Source organism: Glycine max, chromosome 11 (genome assembly GCF_000004515.6).
Source record: "Glycine max cultivar Williams 82 chromosome 11, Glycine_max_v4.0, whole genome shotgun sequence".
In the NCBI taxonomy this organism is placed as follows: Eukaryota; Viridiplantae; Streptophyta; class Magnoliopsida; order Fabales; family Fabaceae; genus Glycine; species Glycine max.
Window position 1 is genome coordinate 37,264,888 of NC_038247.2, and position 13,672 is coordinate 37,278,559.

The 13,672-nt window shown below is 30.8% G+C and overlaps 2 protein-coding genes across 6 annotated transcripts; one reads left to right on the forward strand and one right to left on the reverse strand.

The window, feature by feature from the left end:
- The first annotated feature begins 2,462 nt into the window (after positions 1-2,462).
- Positions 2,463-7,493, forward strand: LOC100793546 (arginyl-tRNA--protein transferase 2). Of its 5 annotated transcripts, none has more exons than XM_014764236.3 (6): positions 2,463-2,727; positions 3,559-3,597; positions 4,167-4,317; positions 4,754-5,854; positions 6,242-6,557; positions 7,222-7,493. In XM_014764236.3, exons 1-6 carry the CDS (start codon positions 2,592-2,594, stop codon positions 7,306-7,308), a joined length of 1,830 nt encoding a protein of 609 aa, XP_014619722.1. In that variant the 5' UTR covers positions 2,463-2,591; the 3' UTR covers positions 7,309-7,493. The 5 variants fall into 5 exon arrangements, with proteins under 5 accessions (XP_014619722.1, XP_006591382.1, XP_003538457.1 ...); XM_006591319.4 differs by having other exon boundaries at positions 2,465-2,727; positions 4,154-4,317; positions 7,192-7,493; XM_003538409.5 differs by having other exon boundaries at positions 2,466-2,727; positions 7,192-7,493.
- Positions 7,494-9,266: 1,773 nt separating this feature from the next.
- On the reverse strand, positions 9,267-12,804 carry LOC100794068 (protein yippee-like). Its single transcript, XM_003538410.5, has 7 exons — positions 12,651-12,804; positions 12,480-12,579; positions 10,737-10,780; positions 10,003-10,111; positions 9,857-9,912; positions 9,644-9,748; positions 9,267-9,452 (listed from the first exon to the last, which is right to left on the reverse strand). The coding sequence occupies exons 2-6, from the start codon at positions 12,573-12,575 to the stop codon at positions 9,664-9,666; spliced, it is 390 nt and encodes a 129-aa protein (XP_003538458.1). The 5' UTR covers positions 12,576-12,579; positions 12,651-12,804; the 3' UTR covers positions 9,267-9,452; positions 9,644-9,663.
- Between the last annotated feature and the right edge of the window lie 868 nt (positions 12,805-13,672).

The window sequence follows — 13,672 nt, forward strand, 5'->3', positions numbered from 1 at the left end:
TTTCCTTAGGTGTGAAATGTTCTGGAAATTGTTATTCTATGGTACTTTTTTTTTTAATATATATCTCCTTGCCGTGTGTGGTTAGTAGTAGGTTTTTTTTTCTTCCAGTCTTCTAGACTTTCATTTGAAAGAGTTTTTTTTTTTTTTTTTTTATAATTTGTTTTGGTTTCCGTGGAACTGCACATATTAGTATTTTAGTTTAGTTTATACTCCAGTAAAAGTTGTCTATTGGATAATTTATTCATTATTAGATTAGATGACGGAGTAATAAAATTTGTTATTTATTTACTATTTATTGGATACTTCAAGGTACTATGTAATAATTTTTCACTATGTTTGGAGGCCTAGGAGAGAAACTAGCAAAAGTAAGCTAGTAGCAACAATTGTTACGGAGGAATAAAAAACATGAATATTTTAATAAACTTGATATTTATTGCCCAAATTAATTACATTATAAAAATATTGTTTATTTTTTAAAATGAGAAATGTCACGTGAAATTGTGTTTACGTTGTTTGTGTTAGTGATATATTTAGAAGAGTTTAATAACTAAGGAGTAAAGCTTAGGTCAGGTAAAGGCTGGTATAAGAACCAAGGAGAATCTTAATTATTTATTTTTATTCAGGGACCAAGGAGAGTCTGAGAGGAAACAAATGAATATTTGACATGTAGCCCTTGAAATAAGCATAAAAGACAATCCTTATCACGGATGAATATTTGGCATTAGGCCTTTGAAAAAAGCATATAACAAAATCATTATCTCTGTATTATAAATTTTGTTGGAAACCTCATAATAACCTGTTGCATAGGATTTGCATGACATATTGTACATAGTATTTTTACTTTTAATTTTTATATATGTAATATTTCTATCCTTTTTTATATAATTAAAGTTCTTTATACTACTATTATATATATATATATATATATATAGTAAGATAAATTAAAAAATATATATATCAATTTTAATATAAAAAATACGATAACAAAATAAAATTATAGACACATGTAACAATGCCTGTGTTTTTATTATTCAAAATAAAACATTTTTTCATTAAAATTAATGTAATGCTTTGAACACTTTTAATTATTAATTTTTACATTTTAACATTATATTTTAATATTTTTTTGCTGTGATTTATGTTAACTAATGCTTGAAATAAAATAAAGGTAATATATATATATATATATATATATATAAATACAAAATAAAAACATTTACTAACAGAATAAAATATTTAATATACTAAATATTTGTTAACTACTATTTGTAAAATATTATTAAGATCTTTTAGTAATATAAATGCTAATTATTTCTCTATAGAGTCTAATTAAAAAATATTCATAAACTTAAAAATATTTATTATAGTAAAATATAAAATTATACTATTTAAGATATGTTTTCTAAGTAATAGTTTAAAACATTTATGATATTAAAGGATAAGATTCCTGACATTATTGTTCACCCTTTTATGTTTTATATCTCTTATTAATTTTCATATTTCTGGTCATCATCCTACTTTAAAGAAATTCCAATTAAACATAATTCGAACGTATCAATAAGTTTTACTTTAGGAGGATTTAAGACTTGCCGTGTTCAAGTTTGTACTTAGTTTTAAATATTATTATTGATTTTAACATTTTAAAAGATAAAATAAATTCTTAAAACTTTTGTCATTGATTTCAAAATCTCATTTAATTTTTTTCTATATTTAAAGTTTATAGAAATAAAAATAAATATTTAAAGCTAGTTATTGATTACGTTAAGAATTATCATGAGCAAAAAAAATCCCTGAAATATTTCTTTACATTAAAATAATATATATATATATATATATATATATATATATATATAATTTGTTCATCTTTTAAACAAGAAATATAAAATAAGAGAAAAAAATATATATATATTAACTATCTTCATTCAAATATAACTCATGTAAGATAAAATTATTAATTTTTATAATAATTATTTTAAAAATTATATCAATAATAATGATTTATTGTTGTATAATGATATAAAATTATTTTACCTTAACCATACATAATTATTAAACTCATAAATTAAATTATATATATATATATATATATATATATATATATATATATATATGAATTTGTTAACATAAACATATTTTTTTAATGAGTATATTAGTAAGTTATATAATTTTATATTTTAAGATATTTTTTTAGTTATAATTTACTAATGTCATATTAAAAAAATAAAAATGTGTAGGTTAGAAAAAAATCATATATATATATATATATATTTGGTTTCATCAGAAATTCCAACCTTTATTTACACGTTACGAGAGACTCTTCTTTATGCTAGACCCAACTCAGTTGATGTAAAATAATTTATATTGAGCATGCATAAAAATATTAAAGTCTAGTAAAATTATTACAGTAAATCTTGAACAGTAGTCTCTGTACAAGTGATGAAAATTCTATATCCGATTACAAAGAAACAAAAGTGTAAATAATCACTCTTCTAATCAAAACTTGCTTCATTGAAGAAAGAAACAACCCTCTCTGATAAAGAGCACTATATATATCTATCGGCATCAATGGTTAACCACTGATAGGCGTCGTTATGCCCCCCAAAACCCAAGAAGAAATGGCGAGTAGCAGCAGCAACACTCCGAAGGAAAGCGTGGTTGACGATCGGGGAAGGCGTCGAACCTCTTGTGGCTATTGCAGATCCTCTCGTGACAATAGCATCTCTCATGGTCCCTTTCCATCTCTCTCTCTCTCTTCAATTCAATTCTTTCTTTCTTTCTATCTTTTTTCTCAACTGAGTTTTCGGCTCTTTATTGGATTCGGGGCGCTTCTCGTTTCCCCCGTCAATTTCTTTCGTTTTCTGACAGTTCCCTTCCCCCAATTGAAGAAGTGGTTGGTTTTGTTGATAGAAACAAAGAAGAATCTTCTGCGGAAAACGATGGTGTTTAGTTTTTTTTTTTTTTAATTTAAACGTAAATGTGTCCATCAAATTCGCTTTGCGTAGTTTGTTAATCACTTTATCTTGCCATGACTATGTGAGCTTAGACTATGAATGGTTCTCATTTATTGTTTTCAAAGGTCCTTTGTTGTTGGTGGACTCATAAGGTGGACTAAGCCTGCAAAATCATAAATTCCCCAAGCATTTGTTTTTTGTTTTTTTGTTCACTAAATTTAGTTTTATTGTCTAGTAATGTTATGTGATCGATTGTCTCAAAGCCCCTATAACAACAAGTCAACAACAATAATAGTCTTATCCCACTAGGACAGGGACCCTGAAACAGCTAATTTGATTGTTAACATTTGTGTTATTGATATACATTTTGTGACTGTGAATTTGCACTTGTGTTATGGCCGTCGTGCTAAATGAATGAGGGGGCATATGATCTACATACATACATGTCTTCTAAAGCTTAATGATAGCATCGAGTTGTTAATGCTTAAATGGGATTAAATGTCGTTTTTCTCTATGTTTTGATTGTTTTCTTGCCGAATCAGGACTTGCATTAATGTAATGAATCAGTTTTCTAATTAGTTTGTGTTTTTTTTCCCTCTTGTCATAGGCATGTGGGCACATAGCCTTACAGTGGATGACTACCAAGGTCAGTGCAATTTGTTCTTTGCTTATGCTTCACATTCTGCTTAGTTCTACATTGCTCTGTTTTTTTTTTTTTTTTGCATTATCTAATTTCCAATAATGATGTAGAAAATTCTCGAGGCTTAGATTAGCAAGCCTGATTTTTGCATCATGAAGTGTTGTAGCTATGTGACATACTTTGGAACTTTATATTCTTTATTGCAAATCAAAATCGGTGCTTGTGGTTCAATATTTTCCTCTTTGAAGTGTTGATGTGTGTGTTTAAAGAAGTTTAATAAAAAGCTTCCTGAGTAAGCTTTTAAAAAATTATGATTTTCCCCCAAAAGAAATGTTCCTAACTAAAGTGATTTTTTTATTAATTGAAATGGTGATCTTTGCTTCATGGTTCAATGTTTCTCTCCCTTCTTTCTTGGCCTTCACATTACATAATGTTCCAAACTTCTGTTCTTGGAGAGATGTATAGCTCGTCTCACTTATAAAAACTTTGATTTGGTACTCTAAATGGATTTGCTGGTATGATTTTGTTCAGATTAATTCAATTCAATTCAATTTCATTTTAGTTTCTTTTGCTAGATCTTCTTGATTGTGGCTGGAGAAGGTCTGGATGTTTTCTTTATAAACCAGAGATGGAAAGGACATGCTGCCCTTCTTATACAATTCGCTTGAAAGCAAGTAACTTTGTTCCTTCTAAGGAGCAACTTCGTGTATCTATACGAATGCAAAGGTATGCTTGTTTCATATGATGTTTCTTGAGGGTTTGAGGTACATTTTTCAATAGAAACTGTTGAAATTAGAAAGTGTTAATTTTTGAACTTATAAGTTTAGATTTTTTTTAAGCAGCTTTATAGGCATGATATGAGAGACAATTGACTTTTAACATATTATTTTACAAAAGGATTTTTTTTTTAACCTTATTCTATTGTCTTTTGGGGTTGGGGAAGGTGGGTGAAAATTTGAAGTGCATCAATATATTACCTTAAGATGCTTTTTCTCCTTTCCTTCATTTATTTGTGTGGGAGTTTTCAAGAAGGTTGAGTACATTGTAATTGTATTTTTCTAGTACAAGCAATTCACTTTATTTGATATTTGTAACCCATAAACAATTAAACATGCACATTTTCTCTGTTCTACCTTTTTCATCAACAATTCTATCTGCCTAGGTTTTTAGATGGAACCTTGGATGTAAAAAAAGTCGATGTCACGGAGGACCCAACCAAATCAGGAAACTTCTCCAGTCCTATGTCAGAAGAATCCTTAGCTGCTGGCAGTGAAAACAAGGATGAAGTTGAAAAATCTTTGCATTTATCAAACCAAATTGATAATGTAATACACATCCTCATTGAGAGGGGGGAATTTGCCTCTGGTATTCAATTACCAAAAGCTTCAGTGAAAAGAGTTTCACAGGGAAAAAGGAAGTTACTAGTCAATGGATCAGAAGATCTCTTATATAGTAGCAATATAGCCTTTCAAATTGCAGCATCTATAAAACGAGCACAATCATGTGACAAGGTTGTCAATGATTCCAAACCATCAAGAGTTTGTGAAAAGGAGAATGATTCATCTCCTAAAATTATTGCAGAAAAGCTAGTAGCTTCTTTAGATCCAACTGTGAAAAATTCTGGTTTGTCTATCAGGGCTTGCAATGGACATATCAATTTTTATGCTTCTAGTAAGCAAGTTTCCTTGAACAGAAGTGTTCAAAATGCTCCAGTTCCTAAAAATTCTAGAATGAAGCATTACAGTGGAGGAAATTGTTTGATTGGTCAGGTAAAAAGGCGAAAGCTTGAGATCCGTTTAAACAGATCCAGTTTTGATCCAGAAGAATTTGCTTTGTACAGAAGATATCAGCTCAAAGTACATAATGATAAACCACAAAATGTCACAGAGAACTCATATCGCAGTTTTTTGGTTGATACTCCATTAATACAAGTTTCTCCTACTGGTGGTAGCACAGTTCCTCCTTGTGGTTTTGGCTCTTTCCATCAACAATATCTAATAGATGGCCAGTTAGTGGCAGTTGGTGTTATAGATATCCTTCCCAAATGTTTGTCAAGTAAATATTTGTTCTGGGATCCAGACTTTGCCTATCTATCACTAGGCAAGTACTCAGCTTTTCAAGAAATAGGTTGGGTGAAAGAAAACCAGGTTTATTGTCCTAGTCTACAATACTATTATCTTGGCTATTATATTCACTCTTGCAACAAGATGAGATACAAAGCTGCATATCACCCTTCAGAGCTTTTATGCCCTCTTCGCTATCAGTAAGTTATTCCATCTCAGCATGCTAATAAAAACCCCTTCTTCATCATGCTTGCAATTTATTCTTGAATTTGTAGATCATTTAGTTTGTCTCAAACTCTTGGGTTTGCTTTCAATTATATCCATTCACAGCCTATTTGACTACAATTCTTGGTGTAAACCCACTTGAGGAATAGGTAATGTAAAAATGATTGTTGTGTCTTCATAGTTTTCTGGGATACATATATATATATATATATATATATATATATATATATATATATATATGTATGTATGTATGTATGTATATGTTACATTGGTCTTACTATGATTTTTTCCCTTGAACTTTGATCACTTTTTTTCTGCTCCCCATTTATTATATAACGCTGACTGCAATGCACGATCTCCAGGTGGGTTCCATTTGACATTGCAAGGCCTCTGCTTGACAGAAAACCTTATGTTGTCTTATCAGATTCTTCCATTTTACAAAATGGAGAGTCATCCCTACCTCAAATTACTGACGATGTAATGGGAAGGGATTTTGATGATGTTGGCCAAGAAGATGCAAATGATGTTCCAATGCTTGATGAAGAAGAAATGGTTGATTCTGAATCTGAATGCTCTGATGATGAACCTGACCTAGAAACCACTTCAGATGATGATCCAGAAATTGTTGATGTCAGCAAGGTTTTGCTAGGGATAAAGGGATCTCATGTGAAATACAAGGTATGCTTAATGGTTGGTGAATAAGTACTATTATTACTTACTGCACTTTAAGCACCCGATTGTCCCTAAATACTACCTCTGGTCCTATTTATAAGGAACAAGTTGTAGTGTATTTACATTACAACTTGTTTCTTATAAATAGGACTGGAGGTATTAGCATATAACATTTGTTTCCATTATAAGCTCAAACCCTATTTCAAATAGCCTGAAAAATGCTATGATATAGTGGCATAAGTTTGTTTATCAAGCACCTCTATTATGGTCAAGCAGATAGATATGCTGGTTAAATAAACTATGGACTTACTAAGATGACTTCCCAAACACATTTTTATGTTTTATTTACATTATTCATATATTTATGCAGGAAATGGGGAAAATAACAATGTTATTTATTTTGAAAACAAAAACTAAAGTGAAAATCTGACATTTTTGTAATTAGTTGTAAAACTTGAAATGAAAGCATATAATGTGTTATCAAACCGTACAGGATTCCATGGGGATACTAGTCACATATTGCTTGATTTGGTAGACCTTGTTTAACAACAGCTAACTGCTGCATGAATGTCCCTTTCCAGTCTGACTTCACCTTTGTCTACTTTTTGCTTTGCATATACCGCCCTTTTCATTTCTGAAGGATCTGTGGGTTGTCTTTGATCCTGAGCAGCGGAGTTACTTGGAGTCACGATTGCGGAGATACAGGAAGGTTGTGGGTCCAGCGCTATCCGAGAGAATGGTCCATTCGCTCGGATAATGTTAATGTTGGTACTTGAATTTAATAAGATGCTACTGTTAATCTCCCCAGGAAAAAAAAAAAAAAAACTCTGCAAAGAAGATTCATGTATTCTTCCTTTGAATGGTCTGACAATGTTGGCAATAGCAATGTTGTGAACCCATAAGTTTTTGGTTAATGGACATTTTACATATCTTTTTTTACAATCAAATTTCCCATGCATTTGCATATATAGAATTCGATGTTGTATTTCTTTTCTGGCGTTACTTGCTTGAGTGTGGAATGCAATGGATGTCTTGATGTGTTAGTAACTTCCAGATCTCAGTAATTTTTTTATGCTTTTTTTTATAATCAAACTTTATACTTTATGAAAGCAGAGGCATAGGATTTACCCAAGACCATTAGACCATGAAATTAGTGGAAGAAATGGATTTAAGTTATAGTTTGTTTCCAGGGTGCTTTATTGGTTCTTTTCGTGGCTCTTCGTGTTGCTCATTAGAGTTTGTAAAGGATCAAAATGAATTATATCGGAATTGAGGAATTCTGATTTCTGGAACTCTGTAGCCCAACCTTGTAAACTAGACTAGGCAGAAACGTTGAGGTGCGTCGACCTAATCTCTAAATTGGACTAACAATTTAATTATGTTGAAATGGATATTTAACTAACAGTGACATCCCTGCTATATCTTGCATGGTACAAAACAATTTAATTGGATTGCATTCGTAATGCATAAGTTGCTTAAGAAGACATCTACTTCCTGTAGGAGTAAGTATTCAATTACTTATTAATATTGAAATTCATTAATATAATATTTTGATTTAAAAGTTCTCATAAAGTAATTGAACTCTGTAATTTTTTAAAATTAAACATTATTTGATATTTCATTAATAACAAACATTTGCCTTATCAATTTCTCAATATTTTTGTAGGCACCTATAGGCTATAGGGTTTGAGTAGAATTTCCATCCCTATTTGTGATTATGATGCATTTTAATTAACATCTGATGTTTTAGTAAACATTTGCAAAACTAATTTTAGTCAAACTTGATTTTGAAAAATTAGTTTTAGTTAACATAATATAATTTTACAAAATTAATTTAGTTAATTTTGAAATGGATTATTTAAGTTTTTTTAACATAATATTGGTGTAAAATATATTTTGCCGATAATTAATCGTCATTGAAAAATCTAGTTTATTACTTATAATGGTATCTCGTATCTCAATTATATTTTTTTTATTCACAATGAACTTAATAGCTTAAAGAAATTCAAACCTCCCTCAAATCAACGTGTTAATTACCCTGAAAAACTTAATGTAAATTTTGTAATCTAATACAAAGTTACTTTTTTTACTTCTTATTATAGCGAGATTTTAAGACAATTAATTTCACTCGACAATATCTTAAAGAAAAATTCTATATTTTTACTAAAATCACATTTATTAAAAGACAGAATCAATTTTGATATTTCTCACCTTAGTTTATTTCTTAATCAAACCTAATTAGCCCATATTCGCTTCAGAAAGCTAATTACAATTATAATTTTAAACTTAATACCAAACCCATGAGGAGAAGGAAAAAAAACAAAACAAGAAAGAAATGTTAGTGCTACCAACAATAATCTAGAAAAAAAAAAAAAAAGGGAATCAATAGTAGCTATTCATAAATAGGAAGAATTACTTTCCAGCCCATTATATTGACTTTGGTGGTATTATCTTGTGAACTTGTCATGTTTTCCGATCAAAATAAGAATTTTACCTAATAACCTACGTATTAAAGGTTAGCTCAATTTAATAAGATGAAATTCTAATTTTGATTCTTGAAAACTGTATCACAACAAGAACCTGTAGTATATTGACTTTAGTGGTAGTATTGTAGTATCTTATATCCCACTCAACCACTAATGCACTAAGACACGAATGCCAATATGTGCATATCAATCCGGTTATGTCAGTATACATTCAAGCAATATTGTACTATTTGACATCAGAATTGATGAAAATCCATTTCAAGAAACTTGAGTAAATTCAACCAACAAAGTTTTGGTTATATTACATTTTTTTTTCATCAGTCTTTTATTTCAATACATTTCATTTAAAAAAGTAAGAGAGAGTCAGAGACAGGGCACTTGAAAGGCTTTCTTCATCCAAATACGGTGCTACAAACTGAAAAACAGGACAAATTAGAAGTTTGAATTAGTTTTTTTATATTTAAAAAGAAAACATTATGATCAACAATTAGATGTACTTAAATAGCGTTACTGACAGGGTTTGGCAATATGTTCAACTATGTTGTTTTTGAGAAATTTCCTATATAAATCCACATTCATTGAACAACACAGGGTTAAGGAATGTACAATTGAGAATGGTAGGATGACTAAGCATCATCTGCATCACTTCCACCAACATGTGCCTCATTGCTGATCAAATAATTGCTTCCATCAGGACCTGACACTTTGTACCTGCCCAATAATAAAACTTATCTAAACCACTACATAATACTTAACACTCAACATGACTTCACTTTGATTATGTTATTATCATTTTCTATACACAGCATTTCTACTGACCGTTCAAGCACCGATTTTCCTTCCTTGTACTTCTGGTTTTTTTCATATGCAGTTTCCTGAAAAGCACCACTTGAGTAACTAAAAACTACATAAACACAGGCAAAAAAACCATGATGTTTGAAGGAAGCACTTCCTCATAATCTTACATATTTCCAACCCACAATCGATCCACAACCCACACAGAAAATGTCAGCCACCGTATGTAACCCGGTCATCATCGGTCTGTCCTCCATTTCGCCAACAGAAACATTCACACTGCCAAAGAATAAAAGTTTAAGCTGTATCTGTGAACAGAACCAACTCAAAATTATAATGTGACAGCTTTAAAGGTCAAAGAGTCAAGAGGCCATGAATAACTTAAATGTTTCGGTCAACACTTTTGTTACACATACTATAAGATCCACAATCACCTAGACAGTTCATAAAACTGATAGCAATAATGCAATGGTCTTGTCGTTGGTGTTATCAATGGCAGATGGCAGAAGGCTAAAATTCCGCCACATAAACATGCCACTGTGGCCTATGGCACCGCCATAGCAGGTCTCCCTTCACAAATTGCCTATGGCGGCTGGCAAAAATCTGCTATGCCATTCCGCCATGGCGCCGCTATATAATAACAATGCTTGTCACACAGTTGTGATTCGCATACAACTGTATGATTTCATAAGTGGATTTACCAGCAGAAAACAAGGACAGTGTTGTATATCCTCAAACAAGTTTTTGGACAAACTACATATCAATATTCTCTCTCTTTTCTTCTCCTTTTTAACACCATAGGTGACACAGTACTAGATTACCAAGTTTTATGGTTGATGGTCTTGATACATGGGAATGTTTACTACACAATGATAAGGTGCCCAAAATCAGGATAACTTCTTACACATTATTGAAGAGATAAGCTTTCCCATGTCTGCAATGGAATGTCTGAATATAACAAAGGAAAAAATGATAGTCAGATAACTTGTACTTACTGAAAGCTCAATTTAGAATTGGGGCGTACCAGCAACGAAGTTACGAAAGAAAACATGAAATACTTAATTTTGGAAAAATAAACTATAGTAGCATACATTTTCTTTACAAGATAATGTACTCCATATTACAATCCATTAGGTAGCCTAGATAAGATGCACTTATCAACTGATTGAAATAGACTTTTATCTCATATTACTTATAAATAATAACAGAGGTCAAAGATGCATCTGTGCAACCAAAGTGTGTCTAATTTTAAACATAAGTGCATTAGAGGTAACAAGTTGCAGCACTTGGAGATGCAAATGGAAGCCAATGGCACAAGTCGATTGAGGTCATTCTGCGATCTAGGTCCGTAAACAGGAACCTTGAGTGAACACAACCAATAATTGATCAATTAAAATGCTACTCGAGTTACTCAACACATTCAGTTTTCTACAACCAAGATAATAAATATGGTGTAAATTCTAGTTGCAAAGAAGAGCAACATTACTTGTAGGAACACTCTTCTACTTGTAAAGGGTCAAGAAGCATAAAACTCTACTTCATTTATTTGCATATTTACAAAATTACGGAGAAATCAGATTCAGAATAAAGTCACTTTCCACAGTTTCCCAGTGATATAATATGTTGAACCAACCATGTCTCAACAGAAGGAAAAATCTCTAAAGGACATGTATCGTTTTTCTGTATAAAGAGATCCATAAGTTTACCTACTTTCTTCTCCAACATTTTCTTAAAAAAAAAAATCAGAAAAACACAGCACTGTATTAATGTACTATAGTTCAGAAGTAGATAAGAGAGAAATACCACACCTCTCCATTTACTACTAAAAACAATAAGCACACACACATGGTAATCAAGATCTCCATGAATTCAGGGGCAGGGCATAAATAAATAGCTAAATAAAAGTCTAAAACCACCAAAAGCATGACATGAGAAGTAATATCCATTTCAAAGGTTGTTCTAAGCTTAGCGCATTAAGCTAGCAATTGGGAAAAGAAGAACAAAATCCTCATCTCCTTTAACAAAGTGTAACGATTAAGGTACCACTGAGAATTGTCCATCCAGCATCCACATGTGTAAACATGATTAACTTTGTTTCATAAGTAGCTAAGAGTAAATGAAGGTGATTGCATACAATTATCAAACTTTACTTGTGACACTAATAGTCATGGTTTTAAATTGTGGTTGTGGTGACAATTGTGGTCGCATTAAGAAAGAAGGAAAGGAGGGAAAGATCGTGGGTTGGATTCCTCCTGTTGACACAAAACTAACAAACTAACAATTAATATTTGCCGATAGAAAAAAAAAACCGATGGTGGTCGCGTTGCAGTGAGCCAAAAAAACCTTTACATTGCGGTCAATTGCTGGAAAATGCGGTTGCAATTGCCATCATTATTCGATTGCGGAGTGTCAAAATAGCTTGAGGTTGCGGTTGCGGACCGCAATTTAAAACCATGCTAATAGTTAAATATGTTCCACAATTGTGTCTCTAAGTTATTGAAATGTCTGGTTGTTAAGTCAAAACATCAAATTTGGTTGTAAAAGTAATAGCAAATTAAGGAAACAGAAAAGCATCATCACAGAGCAAGATGATCCATTTGAAGAGATGAATGAAGAAGAAAAGAAGGGAAAGGGGTGAAAATGAAACCCTGGAGTAGATGTCATCGTAAAGCGCAAGATGGGTATGACAGTGTTTGCAGCTATAGATCTTTCCTTCCAGATTCACCACAAACAACCTCCCCATTACTCTGCACAGTAACCAAAAACAATTCAGATAAAGAAGAAGAAGAAAGACGAAGAATGGTTGAAGATTATTTACCCGTGTTGTGTTTTGTCGATTGCTACAATGTAGTTGCAAAACAAAAAAATGTGGTCTTAAAAGTAAGAAGCTGTTGTATATTTGTATTTATTTATTGTGTTTTTTAATGTTTGTATTTTTTGATGATATTTTAATGTTTGTATTTTCATATTTGTTGTTGCCTTTTTGTGAAGGCGATAATGCATATGATGACACTGCACTCACTGTGTAACAAGGTTGTTCATTTCGTTGTTTCTTATATTTTATTTATTTTTTTAACCATTTATTATGCATATTATTTTTTATTCTTAAAAATGAAAGAAAGTATAAAAATTTATAATCCCAACTGATGTTTAACCAATTTAATTATATTCCGATCATTTACGATGCACATACAGCAGCATTCCTTGCTTTACACACCTTAGTTGTTCTTAAATAATATCTTTAATGGTCGATTCACTTGTCATCAATCACCAACATATTATATTTACTAGTTAAAAGGGGTTAGGTAATGCAAGTTTTATTTTAGAAAGGTTAAATTAGTAAGTAGGTTTCTGAATTATTTAGAAATATTTAATTAGATTTTTAAGTAAATAGAAAGTTTGTAATTGAGTTCATGATTTTATAAGATTTTGATAATTGGATCCTATGTTTTTAAAATCACTACAAATTACCATTTTTTAATGAAATGTGGGTTATGATGGATAACATTAAATTTAGGTATTAACGAAATAAACAATAATTTATTTTGCAAACTAAGGATTTGCCAAATTGTTTTAGAACATCAATCTTAAAGGCCCATATTAAAAAAATAAAGGTATACTTTTTTTATCAAAACACTTATTTTATAGCATTAATAAAGGTTATTTAATAATTTATTTTTAAAGTAGTTAGGAATAATTAATAAGGTATTTTAACGAGTCTATGATTTTGTTAACAAAAAATTTAAAGGAGAGGAGAGAATATATTTTAAAGAATAAAATATGTTTATAATTATTGATTAGAGAGGTTATGTAACGTAAAAAATTAAAATTCATAAATCA

Coding starts and splice junctions, on each gene's coding strand:
- LOC100793546 (XM_003538409.5), top strand. CDS start 2,592: ATGCCCCCCAAAACCCAAGAAGAAATGGCGAGTAGCAGCAGCAACACT. Junction 4,318..4,753: donor GTATCTATACGAATGCAAAG/GTATGCTTGTTT, acceptor CTATCTGCCTAG/GTTTTTAGATGGAACCTTGG. Junction 6,558..7,191: donor GATCTCATGTGAAATACAAG/GTATGCTTAATG, acceptor TCATTTCTGAAG/GATCTGTGGGTTGTCTTTGA.
- LOC100794068 (XM_003538410.5), bottom strand. CDS start 12,575: ATGGGGAGGTTGTTTGTGGTGAATCTGGAAGGAAAGATCTATAGCTGC. Junction 10,112..10,736: donor GCTTATCTCTTCAATAATGT/GTAAGAAGTTAT, acceptor ATTCTTTGGCAG/TGTGAATGTTTCTGTTGGCG. Junction 9,749..9,856: donor GGAAAATCGGTGCTTGAACG/GTCAGTAGAAAT, acceptor ATTATTGGGCAG/GTACAAAGTGTCAGGTCCTG.